At 42.1% G+C, this 16541-nt stretch overlaps 1 protein-coding gene across 9 annotated transcripts in view; it reads left to right on the forward strand.

The window, feature by feature from the left end:
* Positions 1-16541, forward strand: part of SRGAP2 (SLIT-ROBO Rho GTPase activating protein 2) — a 255988-nt gene that overhangs the window by 120202 nt on the left and 119245 nt on the right. For all 9 annotated transcript variants that reach the window (XM_013970021.2, XM_018060075.1, XM_018060073.1 and 6 more), the window contains exon 4: positions 12456-12618. In XM_013970021.2, coding sequence (XP_013825475.2) covers positions 12456-12618 — 163 coding nt within the window. The remainder of the gene's footprint in view (positions 1-12455; positions 12619-16541) is intronic.

Below are 16541 nucleotides of genomic sequence, written 5' to 3' on the forward strand. Positions count from 1 at the left end.
CTTCCAAGGAGTAAGCGTCTTTTAATTTCACGGCTGCAGTCACCATCTGCAGTGATTTTAGAGCCCCCCAAAATAAAGTCTGACACTCTTTTCCACTGTTTCTCCAACTATTTCTCATGAAGTGATGGGACCAGATGCCATGATCTTCGTTTTCTGAATGTTGAGCTTTAAGCCAACTTTTTCACTCTCCTCTTTCACTTTCATCAAGAAGCTTTTTACTTCCTCTTCACTTTCTGCCGTAAGGGTGGTGTTAGCTGCATATCTGAGGTTATTGATATTTCTCCTGGCAATCTTGATTCCAGCTTGTGCTTCTTCCAGCCCAGCATTTCTGATGATGTACTCTGCATAGAAGTTAAATAAGCAAGGTGACAATATACAGCCTTGACGTACTCCTTTTCCTATTTGGAACCAGTCTGTTGTTCCATGTCCAGTTCTAACTGTTGCTTCCTGACCTGCATACAGGTTTCTCAAGAGGCAGGTCAGGTGGTCTGGTATTCCCCATCTCTTTCAGAATTTTCCACAGTTTGTTGTGATCCACACAGTCAAAGGCTTTGGCATAGTCAATAAAGCAGAAATAGATGTTTTTCTGGAACTCTCTTGCTTTTTCCATGATCCAGCGGATGTTGGCAATTTGATCTCTGGTTCTTCTGCCTTTACTAAAACCAGCTTGAACATCTGAAAGTTCATGGTTCATGTATCGCTGAAGCCTGGCTTGGAGAATTTGGGGCATTACTTTACTAGCGTGTGAGATGAATGCAATTGTGCGGTAGTTTGAACATTCTTTGGCACTGCCTTTCTTAGGGACTGGAATGAAAACGGACCTTTTCCAGTCCTGTGGCCACTGCTGAGTTTTTCAAATTTGCTGGCATATTGAGTGCAGCACTTTCACAGCATCATCTTTCAGGATTTGAAATAGCTCAACTGGAATTCCATCACCTCCACTAGCTTTGTTCATAATGATGCTTTCTAAGGCCACTTGACTTCACACTCCAGAATGTCTGGCTCTAGGTGAGTGATCACAGCATCATGATTATCTGGGTCATGAAGATCTTTTTTGTACAGTTCTTCTGTATATTCTTGCCACCTCTTCTTAATATCTTCTGCTTCTGTTAGGTCCATGCCATTTCTGTCCTTTATTGAGCCCATCGTTACATGAAATTTCCCTTGGTATCTCTTAATTTTCTTGAAGAGATCTCTAGTCTTTCCTATTGTGTTGTTTTCCTCTATTTCTTTGCATTGATCGCTGAGGAAGGCTTTCTTATCTCTTCTTGGTATTCTTTGGAACTCTGCATTCAGATGCTTATATCTTTCCTTTATAAGAAAAGTATACTTGGAAGAAAATCCTCAGATTCTCAAAAGGGTCTGGGGTATGTAGTCACCCCCCAGAATATCTCATACTGTGAGCTGGAATGCATACACAGACATATATATGTTCTTTATGCCAGTGTTATAACCAAGAACAACATGTTTTTAAGCAATACCTAGACACCTTTGCTCTGTGTGATGTGCTCTGCTATTTCCTGCTTTGTTCTGTGTTATTCTGTCCCACTGTCTTCTGTTTCATTCTCTGAGAAATGATAACTGGTGACCTGCTAAGTTGACTTTTTAAACGCCACTAATGGGCTGTATCCCACAGTTTGAAAAACATTGTTTTTCGAGCATTGGTTCTTAACATTTTGGCGTGCATAAAGTTACCTGGTATAAATATTTAAAATGCAGACTTTAGCAGCCCTGAACTTGTAGCAAGTCAGAATCTCTGGCCACAGGGCCAGGGAATCTGGATTTTAAACCGGCACTGCAAGAGATCCTGATGTAAGGTGATTTGGGGTCCTGAACACTCACACTTGGAGAAATTACTCCCTAACGGACTTTGGAGCTTAGCTGCTCCAGGCTTCACATTACACATTTGCTTGGAGACGGTAGAGCTTAGTGGGTATCCTCTGAATCCAAACTGAGAATCTTCCCATTATAGTTGCCCCGGTTACCCACGCTCACTCCTGGACCTTGCTGTGCTTTGATCTTGCTCTTTTTCCAAATCCGCTATGGCCCCTGTGAAGGCAGAGAAGGAGTTAACTGGGGCCACGGAACGGGGCGCGAAGGAACTGAAGGGTCATTGTACAGAGTGGCCGGGGTGTGGTCAGCCTCCAGTAGGTGCCCAGAGTCAGCCCCAAATTAGAATGGGGCGGGATTGGAGACTGCTTTTCCTGCTCACTCGCCTTTCATGTATAACCACATGCAGCGCGTCAACATGCTTTCCGGCGCCGTTAGGCACCAGCAGTTTTGCTCCCTCTGGGTTCACGGACCCTTGGTATTCCTGTTATGTGTTGTCTTAGAATAGCTCTGCGCTCTGGGGCTGGGGCAGCTGGACACTGCCCATTAACTCTTTCAGCACCAGCGCTTTATAGTTGCTAAGTGCATCTTAGTTGAAATAGAGCAGCAACCACAATAAAATAAGAAAGCAGTTGCTGGTCAGGAGACCTGGATCCTTGCCCTTGCTCTGCCACTGTGTGTGACCCCAGGCTCCCTGAGCCTCAATTTCCTCGCTTAGAAAATAAAATGACAAGTTTGGTTAGACTTTAGACCACCTTGAAAGTCCCTTCTACCTCTGAAATTCCACAGTTCTGTCTTGTTTTTCTTCTTATTTTTGTACCCTCTGCTGCTTCCTTTTACACTGTAGAAGTCTTCCGTTTAAAGCCTCCCCTAGGTCTCCTGTCCACAGGAGACTCACTGAGGTTGGGAATTGCCAGAGAACCAGATGAGTTAATAACAACAGAATGTATTCCTATTTCGTGCACGGACAAGGTACAGAATTTATTAAGCAAGTTCATTGCAAACTTGTATAATAAGGCCTGGGAATTTGGGGACATGTTTGTCTTTTCCAACATGACTCTGGCTACTGTGTTTTGTGAATGTAAATACATTGTATGAACTATCATGTAATAATAGTAGTTACAACAATAATAACACATGATGATACTGATTTGTAGGTGTAGAACACTTTAGTGTTTGTGATGTTTTTTAATGGACATCACCTCCTTTGACTTGGCCTTTTTGATAGCCGTGTGAGTTAGGCAGGAAAGGTCTGCTGTCCCTACTTATTTTATTAAGCAGATGAAGAAATGTTGAGGCCCAGATTGCATCTGTGATGTATCCAAGTTTACTTGGTCAGCAAGTGGCAGAATTAAGACTAGACTGTAGGTCATCCGCATGGTTCAGGGCACTTTCCACAGAGTACTGTCTTGCTGGGATGGGGTAATCATTGTTTACCCAGATGCCTTAAAGACCTGTAGAACTCAGTAACCTACTAATCTGGAAGTTGACCAGGGCATCTCTTACTCCATCCAGCCCTTTAAACTTTTGCCAGCAAAGTATCGGCTGGTTAATAATGCTGTAATTTAGAGCACACAAACCGTGGGTGCACAAAGTCAGTCACTCAACAGCTACCCAGATTCACGCTGCAGTTGTTGATTAGGCAGGGTTGGTGGAGGCTGAAGATGTTAACTGTTCTTTACATGAGTTGTCTTACTGTGCACCATGCTTAATGTGGAGTTCTGTGGCCGTGACATCTGTCATTAATCAGTGCTGATTAACTACCCACCCATTCTTGGTGGTAGACATTCATTGAATATTCCAAACTATCTCCTGTCCTCAAGAGACTTCCTTCCAATAAGGCAAGATAAATTTCAAAATAACACATGAGAACTGATGACCGTGCAGGCAGCTCATCTGATGACTATTTAGACTTCATTATATGTAGTTCTATAGTTTCACAGATCCCTGGCTTGGGAAGATCCTTGAAGAAGGAAATGGCAACCCACTCCAGTATTCTTGCCTGGGAAAGAAACCCCATGGCTAGAGGAGCCCTGCGGGCTACAGGCCATGGGTTGCAAAAGAGTCGGACACGACTCAGCAACTAAACAACAATTATAGTTTCACAGGACCAAATCATATTGCTTTATTTCTCCTTTCTCATTGTTATCATGAGCCAAGTAAGGAAACACACTGTCTCAATAACAGGTATTCTGCAGGGGGCGGTTCAAATCTTAGGGATACCCTTTCTTCCCAAGCGGCTTGTTGGTACTTGATATGTGTAAGGACCATTTGCCAGGCAGGAAGAGTTATTGGCTGTCGATTAAGCTTCTCCACTTCTGCCTGATACCGGAGAGATGCCTTCTCCCAAGGTAGTGGTTAATGCTTTGAAAATAAGTGTGTGGATTTCTGAGTGACATCATTCCAGTTTGGCACAGACAGGTATTTATTTTTCTACAATGAACTATCAGGAGCGAGCCAGACTGTCTGTCTCAGTCATCTCCCAAGATTTCATTCATTTAAAAAATCTGCTAACACATCTGCGAGTGTTTTTTTCTCTGTACGTTTGTCATGTGCTCTAATTACTTATGGGGTTTCTGGTGACATCTTGATTAACCAGACAAGAAAAAACTGAAGAAATAATTGTAGTGTTATTCACTGATTATTCTATGGAATATGTGGATCCAACTGTTAATATAGATGGTTATAAAAATTTTTTTAATGAGAAACATATATGACTTTTTTGTTCTTTGGTTATCAGTCATAGCTTTGTTATGTCTTTTACTTTGCTATGATATTTTATTTTAATTAAGTGAATTAATCAGCTCAGAACTTTAAATGACTATAGCCTATTTTGGGGAGCTGTCGGGGAAATTTTAATACTTAAGTAAATGTATAGGCCCTTAGTTCTCTGGATCATATTGGTATAGTTTTTCTTCTCCAGCATTTAGATTGCACCCAGAGTGCATTAAGAGGGTTTAGTAATCTCTTTGATTATGCCTCCCTATAGTTCTAAGAATGCTAGTGGCAAGACATGGGATATAAATAAAGGGAAGGACCCAGGTCCACAGCAGCCATGAATGGTCTGGTGGGCAGGTAGATCTTCTAAGTCAGCCAAATCAGGGTTTCACAATGGGTCAGCCAAGTATCAAGACTGGGGTAAGATGTGGGCTAAAGCTGATGGACAGTTTAGGAGCAGAAAAGTCATGTCTTAGATCCAGGAGGTCTGCAAACATGCAAGAACCTGGTCAAAAGTAAGAGTTGTGCTCCCTTTCATGCTCAGAACAGTGCCTGGTACCTAGTAGGCACTCAATCAGTATTTGTTGCATCAATGAATGAAATAAGAAGACTTTTGAGATCAAGGAAAGTCTTTCCTTTTGAGAGAAGGAGGCCGGACAGTAAGCTGCCAGAAATCTTGGCAAGAAACCAGGGTGGAAAATACTCATATCTTAGGCCAGCCACCCTTCAATGAGTTCTCTTCTTGTGACCCACAGAGCTGTCTTGAGTGAAGCTCTAACCTCCCCTCCCCACCATGAACATGGGCGGGGTAGGGGTGGTTGAAGGGAAGGCAAAATCTCTCACCTAGCGTAAATTGACGGAGATGTTTCCATTCAGCATCTATTAATACAGTGGCTCGGGTTTGGGAACCACTCCCAGTTCTCTGACCTAACTCAGGGCTACCTTGGTCCTACGGTCATTCAGGAAATAGTCATTAAGATGTCATACACGTGCTAGTCCAGTTCTCAACTTCAAAGCAGATTCCTAAGCTCCCGGCTCTCGAATATGCCATTATCCCAAGGGTGTGGCTGGACTCCTTGGAACTGATCCAAAGCCACAAGAATTCCATTTCCATACAGCTCTTCCCCCACACGTGATTATAGGGGACAATTTAGACTATTTTGAGTAAGGTGGGTACACCACTGCATGAATCCTTTCTAATCATCTGTCTAGGCCACTGAAGACAATTTGTAGTATTAACTTATCCTTGAAAAATGGAGAGCTCATTTCTCCATATGTAGAATATACATTTTCTGCCTTTGGCCCTTTTTTCTTTCTGTCTCTGAACTCTCCTACTCTGATCTCATTGCTGGCAAAGCTGAAGCTGTCGCTGTGATAAGCTCAGGGAAGTGTGCCTGCCCCCTCCCTGTCTGCCCGCCTGCCTATCTTTGAAAGATGCCTCCAGGCTCCCGCTGTACTACTGGGTCACACAACCAGCAGCAGCCATTACAGGCAGAATCTTTTTCAAGTCAGTTCCCACCTTGGTGATTTTTTCTTCTTCTTCTTTAAACACCTTCCCCAGCAAATCCCATCCATCCTCTGGCTTATCTGGGTCAGCAAGGGTCTGATTTTATGCATGGCACTGTCAAGCCATAAATCCGCTGAAGCTTTGCCTCTCTATCCAGCAGGTTTGCTTCTGTCAGCATCAGCAAAATGCATAATAGAGAAAATAAGCCAGAAAGGCTAATAACACTCATCGGAATAAAATAATCTCTTTGGCTGCCTCAGTTCATTTCATTTTAATCAAGGCACCAGGAAGGAATTTAGGTATAGAAATCTAGCCTCCTCCTTGTCACCAGTTGCCTGTCCAACTATCACTAAATGGTCCCTTTTATTATGGTTTTGTTTTTTTTTTTTTTAATTTTAATCCTCCTCATAGCTAGGTACTGAGTAATCTGTATTGGAAGATGTGTTTGTCTAACTCATTTGGATTTTTGTCTAACAGCATATATATGACTATTTTTAAAAGTGAGAAACCACCTTCTTAGATGTATCGATATTTGCATCTTCATATACAGACTGGCAGGTTTGAAAGGAATGGTGGGAAAGGGGGCCCAGTGGAAGCACAGAGGCACCCAGGGTTCTGGCAATCTGGTCTCACTGTGGCTTCCTTCCTGTCTCCCTCAACACAGTTCCCCGTGTGGAACGCAGGGCTGCTCCTTCACCTTGCCCCTTGGGGGAAGGACAGTGGAAGATTAAATTCTGCTCTCCCGTTGGTATCTCCCTCACGTCTTCCTAGAGACTTACAGCTGCTTGGTTAATTGCCTGTTGCTGCTGTCTGATCCCAGCCACTATTTGCCGAGGGCTGTGCATTTGCAGCAGGCTGCGCTCTTGGCCCTGGCCCAGGGCCGGGTGAGGAGCATGTCGGAAATTGATGAATGCTGAATCCTAGTGTATTTGGAGATAAAAATAATACTTCTTCACATTTGTGTAGTGCTTTAGTGTTGATGTAATTCTTTTGCACCCACCATCTCATTTTAGCCACACAACAGCCTCGTGAGGTGGGCAAGGCAGAGACCACTGGCCCAAAGGGAAACAGAGCTCAGTAGAGCACCGCAGAAGCTCAAGCCATCCCAGTAATGCCAGGCTTGCATCATGCAGCCTGTTTGCAGATCTGTGAACGTAGCAATCGTTAATTAAATGGTACCTTGAGCCAGGAGAGCTTGCAGGTTTGCAGTCATGCTTTGGAGATCCTGGGGGAGCTAGATGCTCAACAACGAGGCATGTGTCCATTTTACAGGTGAGACAGCTGAAACCGGACAGGGGGGATAGAGAAAAACAGGGACGTGCACTCCCAAGGTCAGTAGAGACTGAGTCAGCTCTTCACCTTAGTGTTTTAGAGGAATCCCTTTAAGGATTTGGTGGCTAAGTGTGTTGAATGTCCATCAACAGTTTAAGTTGAAGGAGAAGAACTGGGCTAATGTATTTGACGTTAATGATTCAACTGTACAGGTTTAGCTCTTTCAGTGCATGTATAATGGTCACCTCGTCTGTGGATGCTTAGTTGGCTTGTGACTTTCTGGGCCTTTTTTTTTTTTTTTTTTCCTCTTTTTTCTGACTCCAGAGTCATTCCCTCTCAATTACAATAGTACATTTTCTTGATCTTCCTCCTTGAAAAAAATTTTTAAGTAAGAAAAATCCTTCTGGATATTTTGTCTGCTTTTTAGGGATTAGTGTTTGAGGAGGTTTGCAGCTGTTCAGCACATGCCTAAGGGATTCAGACCCTTTTCTTTAAAGGCCCAAGTATCACACAACCTAAGACTCCAGGGGCGGGGAAAGTAAAGAAACTATACAAACAAATGATAGATGGAAAAGATATAAAGACAAATTTCAATCTCCTGACCAAACGAAGCTCCCTTGGCTCTAGCAGCCCCAAATAAAATCAAGCTGCAAAGCTGCTGAAGCAGGAAACCACTCTAGCAGAACCTTAATATGCTCCCTATGAAATCATGTCTCGTTGACTTGTTCGTTTTCCAGCCTGAAGTGTGTTTTGCCTTTGTTCGTGTTGGCTGGGAAAATCATCTCTACAGCAGAGTTGTGTTCCCCTCCTTCCACATGCCCCATACCTCTCCCACATCACTGTCCCAAAATAAATAAATGAATTAATTAAAACACCTCTGTTGGAAGGAGAAATAAGTCCAAAGAACTTATAAGTCCAAACTCAAATAAGAAATAAGTCTAAACTCAAAGAACCAAAAATATTATATGAAAGCTACATTAATAGTAAGAGAGAGTGGGAAATCCTGGGAGAAACAGACAGCGGAGTCTAATATTATTTTGTTTTAGGGCCAGACTCCTTTTTTAAAACAAAGATTTTACACAGAGCTCTCATATATGCAGCAGATTAAAGCAGTATTTTATTGGTGTAAATCTACTTTTGAAGTACCAATTTATAATCAGAGGGAACAGTGAGGCTGGGTTTATGAACCCCGATTATGAATCAGAGTTATAAGTTTATATCAGTTTCAGCATCAAAGTTATTTTAGGTGCTGGTTTGTGTTGTTTGGCATCAAGAAATCCTGACTCATACAGATGAGTTGTCATAATCTTGAGATAGTTTTAAATTGATTTAAATGTTTGAAAAAGAAGGATGGTTCTTGTTTTAAATTTGAATCACTGACATTACCTAGAAGCTATTCCCATTCTCCCTCATCAGTATTAACTGGATAAATGGGAATGTTTAATAAACTTTACAGCATTGGTAATGAAATTAGGTGATACTGAGTGCGTTTACCCTTCTTACCCAGCCGTGGTCTACCAGGGGCCCAGCAGAGGCCCCCAAGCCTTCTGTGGCATGCGGTTGAACTTGGCCACTGTGTGTCAAATCAGGTAAACCTGAATAGCTTTACCCAAGGAGACACGTAGGTTGAATTAAAAACTAAACCTGTACAGAGCAACATTCGTTCTAATCGATAGCATATTTTTCAACAGTCTAGACCCATACATTGATTCTTTATTACAAAACACGCATATAACAAAGCTCACGTGGGCAGCCTATGAGACATTGGTGGAATCTGCTGCAGGGAAACTGGGTCCTGGACCCCTTACATATTTCAGTAGAGGTTTCTCATTTGAATGGGTGTATTACAGTTGTTTGAAATTGAAATGTAATGTTCTGTAATTCCAGCGTTTCTCAGAACGCATTATTAAAGCTCCTCCTCACCGAAACTAATAATGGCTGTCCCACCACATGTTCTAAGTGTGGAAATAAATGCATGTGGTAAAAATATGGATACTTGTAGCACCTTAGAAGTTCTGAATAAGTAAATTTATGAGTGGTGAGTGGATAAGGCATTTTAAAAGATTCCCACCTCTTCTCATCCTTTTTAATTTATCTTTGTTTCCTCGAGGCTCTGCATCCTGTTCCATGGTACTGGGCAGGTTTCGCCTCTCCTGCCTCCACCTGTGATCTGTGATGGATTCAGTGCATGGTGGACGAGCCGGCCCCTGTGCCTCTAGCCTTCTGTGGTATTATAGGTCTTTCTTTGTCTCCCAGCTGTATTGTGATAGTATCACTTTTATAACCACAAAAGCACCTACTACTGTACTTTGTCCGTTTAAAGCGCAGATGTTTATACACTTATAAATTCGAAATGTAGCGCTGTTTTTATGTATGTAGACTGTCATAGAGAAGAACAAAGAGGAACCACCAACCCACAAGGAACAGATTGAAACCAGTTGTAAAGTTAAGGTCACGTGAGATCTGCCCCTTTAAAAAGTGTGTGCATTTGTGTGGTATATTCCAGGCTTACTAAGGACATGGATGTCTTGTCACCCAGTAAAAATTAGGTTATTTAGGATTTTGTAACCGGGGGCTGATTTGGAATCAGTTTGAAAGTTCTCTTGCAGTGGAAACATCGAATGTTGCTGAATGCCTGTGCTCTGATCTCACTGTTTTGAATTTAGGATTGTTTCCTATTTACCTCTTTTTTGTCCCCAGGCGCTATAAATTTTGAAAGGAGTGAACTAATTACATGTATCTCTCTCTTGGTTAGTATATATTTTTAATTTCCATAGAAATCTTTTAATTTTCCTAGAAAGTGGATACAGTTGTTATCACAGTGAAGAGCACATACGTGATAGGGACTTTGACCCCAGAAGCACGGTGCCTGGGGCAGGGGCTGAGGGCAGAGGGCAGGTATAAAGTAGTTTCATACTGTTCATGGGGTTCTCAAGGCAAGAATACTGAAGTGGTTTACCATTCCCTTCTCCAGTGCAAACTCCGGGAGTTGGTGATGGACAGGGAAGCCTGGCATGCTATAGTCCCTGGGGTTGCAAAGAGTCAGATGCGACTGAGTGACTGGAGTGACTGAACTGACTGAACTGATAAAGCAATTTCAGTTTGGGCTCTTAATATTCATTGGTTTGGAGCAGCCTCTTGGTACTGTTTAGACAGATATTTTGATTTAATGGTCTGGTGTGTTCAGAAGCCCAGAGAAGGCAATGGCAACCCACTTCAGTACTCTTGCCTGGAAAATCCCATGGACGTAGGAGCCTGGTAGGCTGCAGTCCATGGGGTCGCTAAGAGTTGGACATGACTGAGCGACTTCACTTTCACTCTTTACTTTCCTGCATTGGGGAAGGAAATGGCAACCCACCCCAGTGTTCTTGCCTGCAGAATCCCAGGGACGGGGGAGCCTGGTGGGCTGCCGTCTATGGGGTCGCACAGAGTTGAACACGACTGAAGCGACTTAGCAGCAGCAGCCCCACCAGTTCAGAAGACAGAGTAGGTGTGGTGTGATTATTTGTTAATGGTTACCTTACGTCTAAGTTGAAAGAGCTCCTTTAAGTTGAATTCTGCCCTACAAGTCACAGGTGCCTGGCGCAAGAAGGGAGATGGTGCAGGCTCGATAACCAAGCCATTCACAGCTTTCTTTCTTTGCGTTAAGAGTCTGACTGTAGGGAGGCGGGAGGGGAAATGGGAACAAACAAGGAGTGATACTTTGCAGTGGTTAAGAGCATTCTCTTCGCAATTGCAGGGCTTCTTCTTGAATTCCAGCATTGCCACTTTTTAGCTCTATGAACTTGAACAAGATATTGTAACCTTTCTTAGTCCAGCTTTTCCTCATCTGCTGAATGTGGTTGATAACCCCCACTTCGTCAGGTTTTGTAGGGTTCAAATTAAACAACAGGAGTATAGGGCCCAGCCATATGCCAAGTACACAGTAAGCTCTTGATAAATAGCCCTACCTTCTATTTCTTTCCTTAAAGAAATCCACGTTGCAGATGCAAAACTTTCTGTTGCTTCGGTTAGTGCTGGGAGCTGATTATCTCATCAATAACTTTTTGAGATCACATCCTTTGCAGCAGAAATGAGCATCGCGGTTTAGTGCTTTACTGCTCCACTTAGGCTGGTAATGTCTTCACAATACACGGCGCAGATAACGGTTTATGCTCTTGGTTGTATGGGACATGAGAAAATGGCTCAGTCAATGAAATCAGACCTCCATGGATGTGTTCTGTGGGACTGAAGAATTTTCAGTGACTTTTTCATGGCAAATGCATCCACAGCTGTCTTCATTGAATCCTGTGGGAGAGAAATGTGAGGGATTTAGTCTGTAGCTTAGATTTTGTCTAGAGACTAACTTTTGCCTGTAATCCTAGACACAAACCAAATATTGTAGTGGTTGAGGTCATGACATTTGGAGTCAGACCTCCTAGAATCATCCTAGTCAGTACAGAACTGTGGTCTGGTCCCTGACTCCCTTTTACTGTCTCTGTGACTCCTTACTAGCTGTGGGCAAGTGACAACTCTCTGAGTATGTGTTGTTTTGTTTTTTTTTTTAATCAGTGAAATAAGGATAATAGTAATTCTTTTCTGACAACAAGATGATGGAGCTTAGATGAGATAATGTATATAAAGCTTTTACCAAGTTTCTAGAACACACAGGTGTGGATGCTAAGTCGCTTCAGTTGCGCCAGGCTCTGCGACAGGATGCACTGTAGCCTGCCAGGCTCCTCTGTCCGTGGGATTCTCCAGGCAAGAATACTGCAGTGGGTCACCATTTCCTCTTTCAGGGGATCTTCCTGACCCAGGGATTGAACCCGTGTCTCTTATGTCTCCTGCATTGGCAGGAGGGTTCTTTACCACTAATGCTACCTTCTAGAACATAGTAGATGCTCCACAGATAATCCTACTTCTCTTCTTTCCTTCTTCCTATCACTGCCTTCTCTTTCTGCTTCTTTTCTCCCTTTTTCCTCCACTGAGCTTTCAGAAAAAGAGAGAACTAGAGGTGTAGCTTCAGGAAAGGCATCTTTATTTCTGGTTTGGCTCTGATTGCTATGATTTTGTGACATGGACTGTAGTCAGAGATGTTGACCCTGCCTGTTCACCAATGCTGATTTGTTTTCTTGCCGTTTCTCTGCAGGAAGGATCAGAATGTTCTCTCTCCAGTCAACTGCTGGAATCTCCTCTTAAACCAGGTGAAGCGGGAGAGCAGGGACCACACCACGCTAAGTGACATCTACCTGAATAATATCATTCCTCGGTTCGTCCAGGTCAGCGAGGACTCAGGAAGGCTCTTTAAAAAGGTAAATAGGCTATTTCTAACCACAGACACCATCTCGCAAATAAGAGAAAGAAGGTTTTATTGGCCCACTTAAAAGGCTTTCCATGGGTCTTGCCCTAAAAACGTACTTATGGAGAGAAAACATTGAACTGGCTTCCTTTCTCAGATGTTTTATAGCAGCCCTGGGAAAGGAACCGTTTGCAAGGTGCAACCCCAGGTCTGGCAGCATAATTCATAATTTGTGACTGTTAATAATGACCGTATTTGGTTAATTTCCTAAGTGATTTGTGAAGCTGTTGAGATTCAGGGATGTTCTGTGTTGTTTTAGGATTTCCTCTTCTAGTTCATCTAGCGCATCCGTGTATGTTTATGTTTTTAGTTCAGTTCTATTTCCAAGTTCTCATCTTGGCCAAGGTGAACTCATGAATTTGGTAATTCTTATCATGGCATATCTTTGTCTTTGGTCTGTTGTGTGTTTTTTTTTTTCGGTGCTCCCAGGTGGAACTTGAACCCATCCCTGAATGTTTTCTGAAGCTCAATTGTTCGTCACAATTCCTTGGGTATATGTCAAAAATTTTGACTAAGGAAAGACTTAGAATTAATTGTGATAATCTTAGGAAATTTGTGCCAAATTCACCTGCCAATAGTGGAACTAGCCTTTTGGAAACCCAGGAAGCTCTTTTCTAAGCTCTCAACCTGAGCTCTTAATGGTGTCATTTATTCATAACTGTTGGTTACAAATGGTGGCAAACACCCCAACCATTGTACATGATGTACCATGTCTAACATTCAAGCTCTGACATTTCCAAAAGATTTTTTAGAAGGTGAATAACCTTCCCACAAGTGATATGTAAAAAGAGGATGTATTTATATAGAGGGGTATCATTGGTTTCGTACGTAGAGAATTCACTGGTTTCCAGTTGACAAAATCAGTGTTAAAATTTGAGGCTGGGGGAGAATGGACTTCAGTAAATAAGACTGTGGTCCATAGTAGCCTTAGCTCTTGATCAGTTTTCTGATTCTTAACATTAGGAAGTATACAGATCTCAGTAGGTCTGGAATTAGAACCCAATTTCTTCTTTTTTTATGAGCATGAAAAAAGAACTTCTTTAGAATTGTCTATCTACATAATTGCATCTGTGAAGGGGCTTTCCCTGTGTCGTCCAGATAGGATATTAAGAGTAAAATCATCTGAAAATGAAAGAAGGAAGAGAAAGATAACTCCTTGCAGAGCTCATTGGCTATTTTTAGTGGCCCGGCTGTGCTGTGGTTGGGCCCATACTTCATTTAGGGGCGAGGGTACTTTTCACCATCTCCTCATGCTTCCTAGCATCTGCTCGAGCTTGCTTGTCATCAACTTAAATTATTCTGTAACATTTGGTGACATTGTGTGTGACTAAAATTAATGACTACAGTTAATAGCACTGTATTCAATTCTGGAACACTGCTAAGAGCGTAGATTTCAGGGGCACTTTTCCTACACACAAAAAAGGTGGCTATGTGATGCGGTGATACATCATCTTGATTGTAGTGATCGTTTCACTGTGTATGTGTATACTAAATCATTCTATACACCTGAAATATATGGAATTTGTATTAAAAAATTTTTTAAACCTTAGATAGAACCAGTGATCAGATACCACTTCTCTACCATCTTGACAGACACTTAGACCATCTCGAGAAGAAAAGGGGTTGATGGATAGTGTCCTCCTCTATTTCCTCTGTCCATCTGAGAAGAAATTTTTATGAGAAATGTTTAGCTATCTAGACTTCACCCCATCTCTCAGCTCCCTTTTCTCCAGTTTCAGAAGGTTAGAGAAGAACCAAGCTGAGAGAATCTTATAACCCCTCCAGATTTTAGAGATGTTTGTGCCAAAGGCAGTCAGTTATCAAAGCCACAAGTGTCCCTGGTTCCGCAAACGCCATTCACATTTCACCAAAGGCCTAAGTGCATGGCGTGTATATAAAACATGGCGTGTACCCCCATCCACTCATGAATGATATTCCAAGCTTTGTCTAAGCATTGGCCTCCTTAAGCAATGCATTTCTATGCTGAGGGTGTAAGGAAGAATTTCTAATTAATCACTGGATTGTTTATATATTACATTTCATTGAAGAAAAGTGAATATATCATCGGCTTAAAGCTAAATGCATCTGTATAAACTGAAAATACCTGGTAACCAGCTTCCAGCTCAAGAAACAGAATATTTCAGTACCCCCAGAAGCCCCCTCATGCTCCTTTCCTGTCACTAAGGGATTGGGAGGCGTGTCCCCAGCCCCTCAGAATAGCATCACTCCTGACTTTTCACAGCAGAGACTAGTTTCGCTCAGTTTCATACTTTATATAAATAGAATCTTGCAGTGTGTACTCTTTTGTGTCTGGTTTTTCTCATTCAACATTGTATTTGTGAGATTTGTTCATATTGTTGTACGTAGTTGTAGATCATGTGACTTTCTCTTGATCTTTATAACTTTTCATCAGTTAAATTATAGTGGATTAGAGATATCCTTAGGATTGTCAAATAACCGATGTTTACCATCCCACAGGGTGAATAACCTCTTTTCTTTCTCCCCTGGGGTCCAATGTAGGCAGAGAACTCTAAGGTAGAAACTAGCTTGGCTGACCCTAAGAACAGATTAATTCTGTTTGGATGAGAAGCCCTCTGCTTTCCAGTAATGGGCAAAGAAGCAGTTTCTCTCCATCCCTCACAGTTTCAGTCTCCTTTGCTTAGAGTGTGTTGCACATGAAGAATTAGGATCCCACAGGTTGAGCTATAGTAATCGGATAAGAGAACCGAGGCGTGTCCCTGGCCACCCTGGCAGTTTCGGGACGCTTCTTGGGGCTTGCTTTATGCTCTTAAAGCAGAGCCCTTCCCTAAGAGATTCTTTCTCTTGGGCTCAGCTTAGCCAGTAACTCTGAAACTCTGGACAATTCTTTCTTTTTACTCTGCCTTAGTTCTCTCAAGTTTAAAGAAAACTGAGCTATAGGACCTTCATTCTGCCTCTGAAATCTAATGCACTGTAACTGTATGGTAACAAGGACATCCTACCCTGGGGGCTTCCTTCTGGTTGCTGGGTGACCTTTGTTACACTGTGATAAGGTAAGCTGCAATCCCTGAGATAAGGACGGACAAAAGTGCGTGTGGATGTAGAGAAGGGGCTTGCTTAAGCAATGGAAGGCCACATTTCTTAAAAGATTGAAGTATTGTTTCAGATTCTTTTATCTATAATGGCCAGCAACCAAGAGATACCACACTGAAATCCGAATACGTAGAATAAATACACCTCTTGTTTTACCTGTAAATTTGGTTCCAGTAGCAAAAGGAAAAGCCCACATTTCTCTAGAGACACAAAGAAAATGTACCTTAATTTCTGGTTCAGCTGTGGACACCTGAAAATTTACCAGTATTTTACGTGAATTTGAATCTTCTGCTTGTCACTGGGAAAAGTCAGGGCTTTTCTTCCTTTAAAGAAATTTATTTTAATCTATAAAACTTAATGATTCTCTGGTAAAGGTTATAAATCATCAGAACCACAATTTTTAAACGCTTGTGTGGTAGGTACAGTGTTAAGCACTTTGTATGCATTATCTTATTGAATCCTTACAACACTTGTATAAGGTAGTTATTACTATTACCCTTATTTTATGGAGGAAGAAACTGAGGCTTGGAGAGATTAAGCAAGAAAAGAAATGAGGCTGGTATTTAAATACAGCCATCAGGCTCCAGAACCCAAGGTTTTCCACCTACATGTTCTCTTAGGCCTCTCCAGGTATTGTATGCAGAGTAGAGGGTACTCTGGCTTTTCTTGCTCTTTTTCATTGAATCCAGATATTTCACTTAGTTACAGAATTAAACTAACTTCTTCTTTAGCACGCAACCCTTCAAAGGATCTGGAGGTGTTAAACCTCAACCTTCAGTTGTTTCTCCTACCTGGTGTCTGGGC

This window comes from Capra hircus, chromosome 16 (assembly GCF_001704415.2).
Source record: "Capra hircus breed San Clemente chromosome 16, ASM170441v1, whole genome shotgun sequence".
Lineage (NCBI taxonomy): Eukaryota > Metazoa > Chordata > Mammalia > Artiodactyla > Bovidae > Capra > Capra hircus.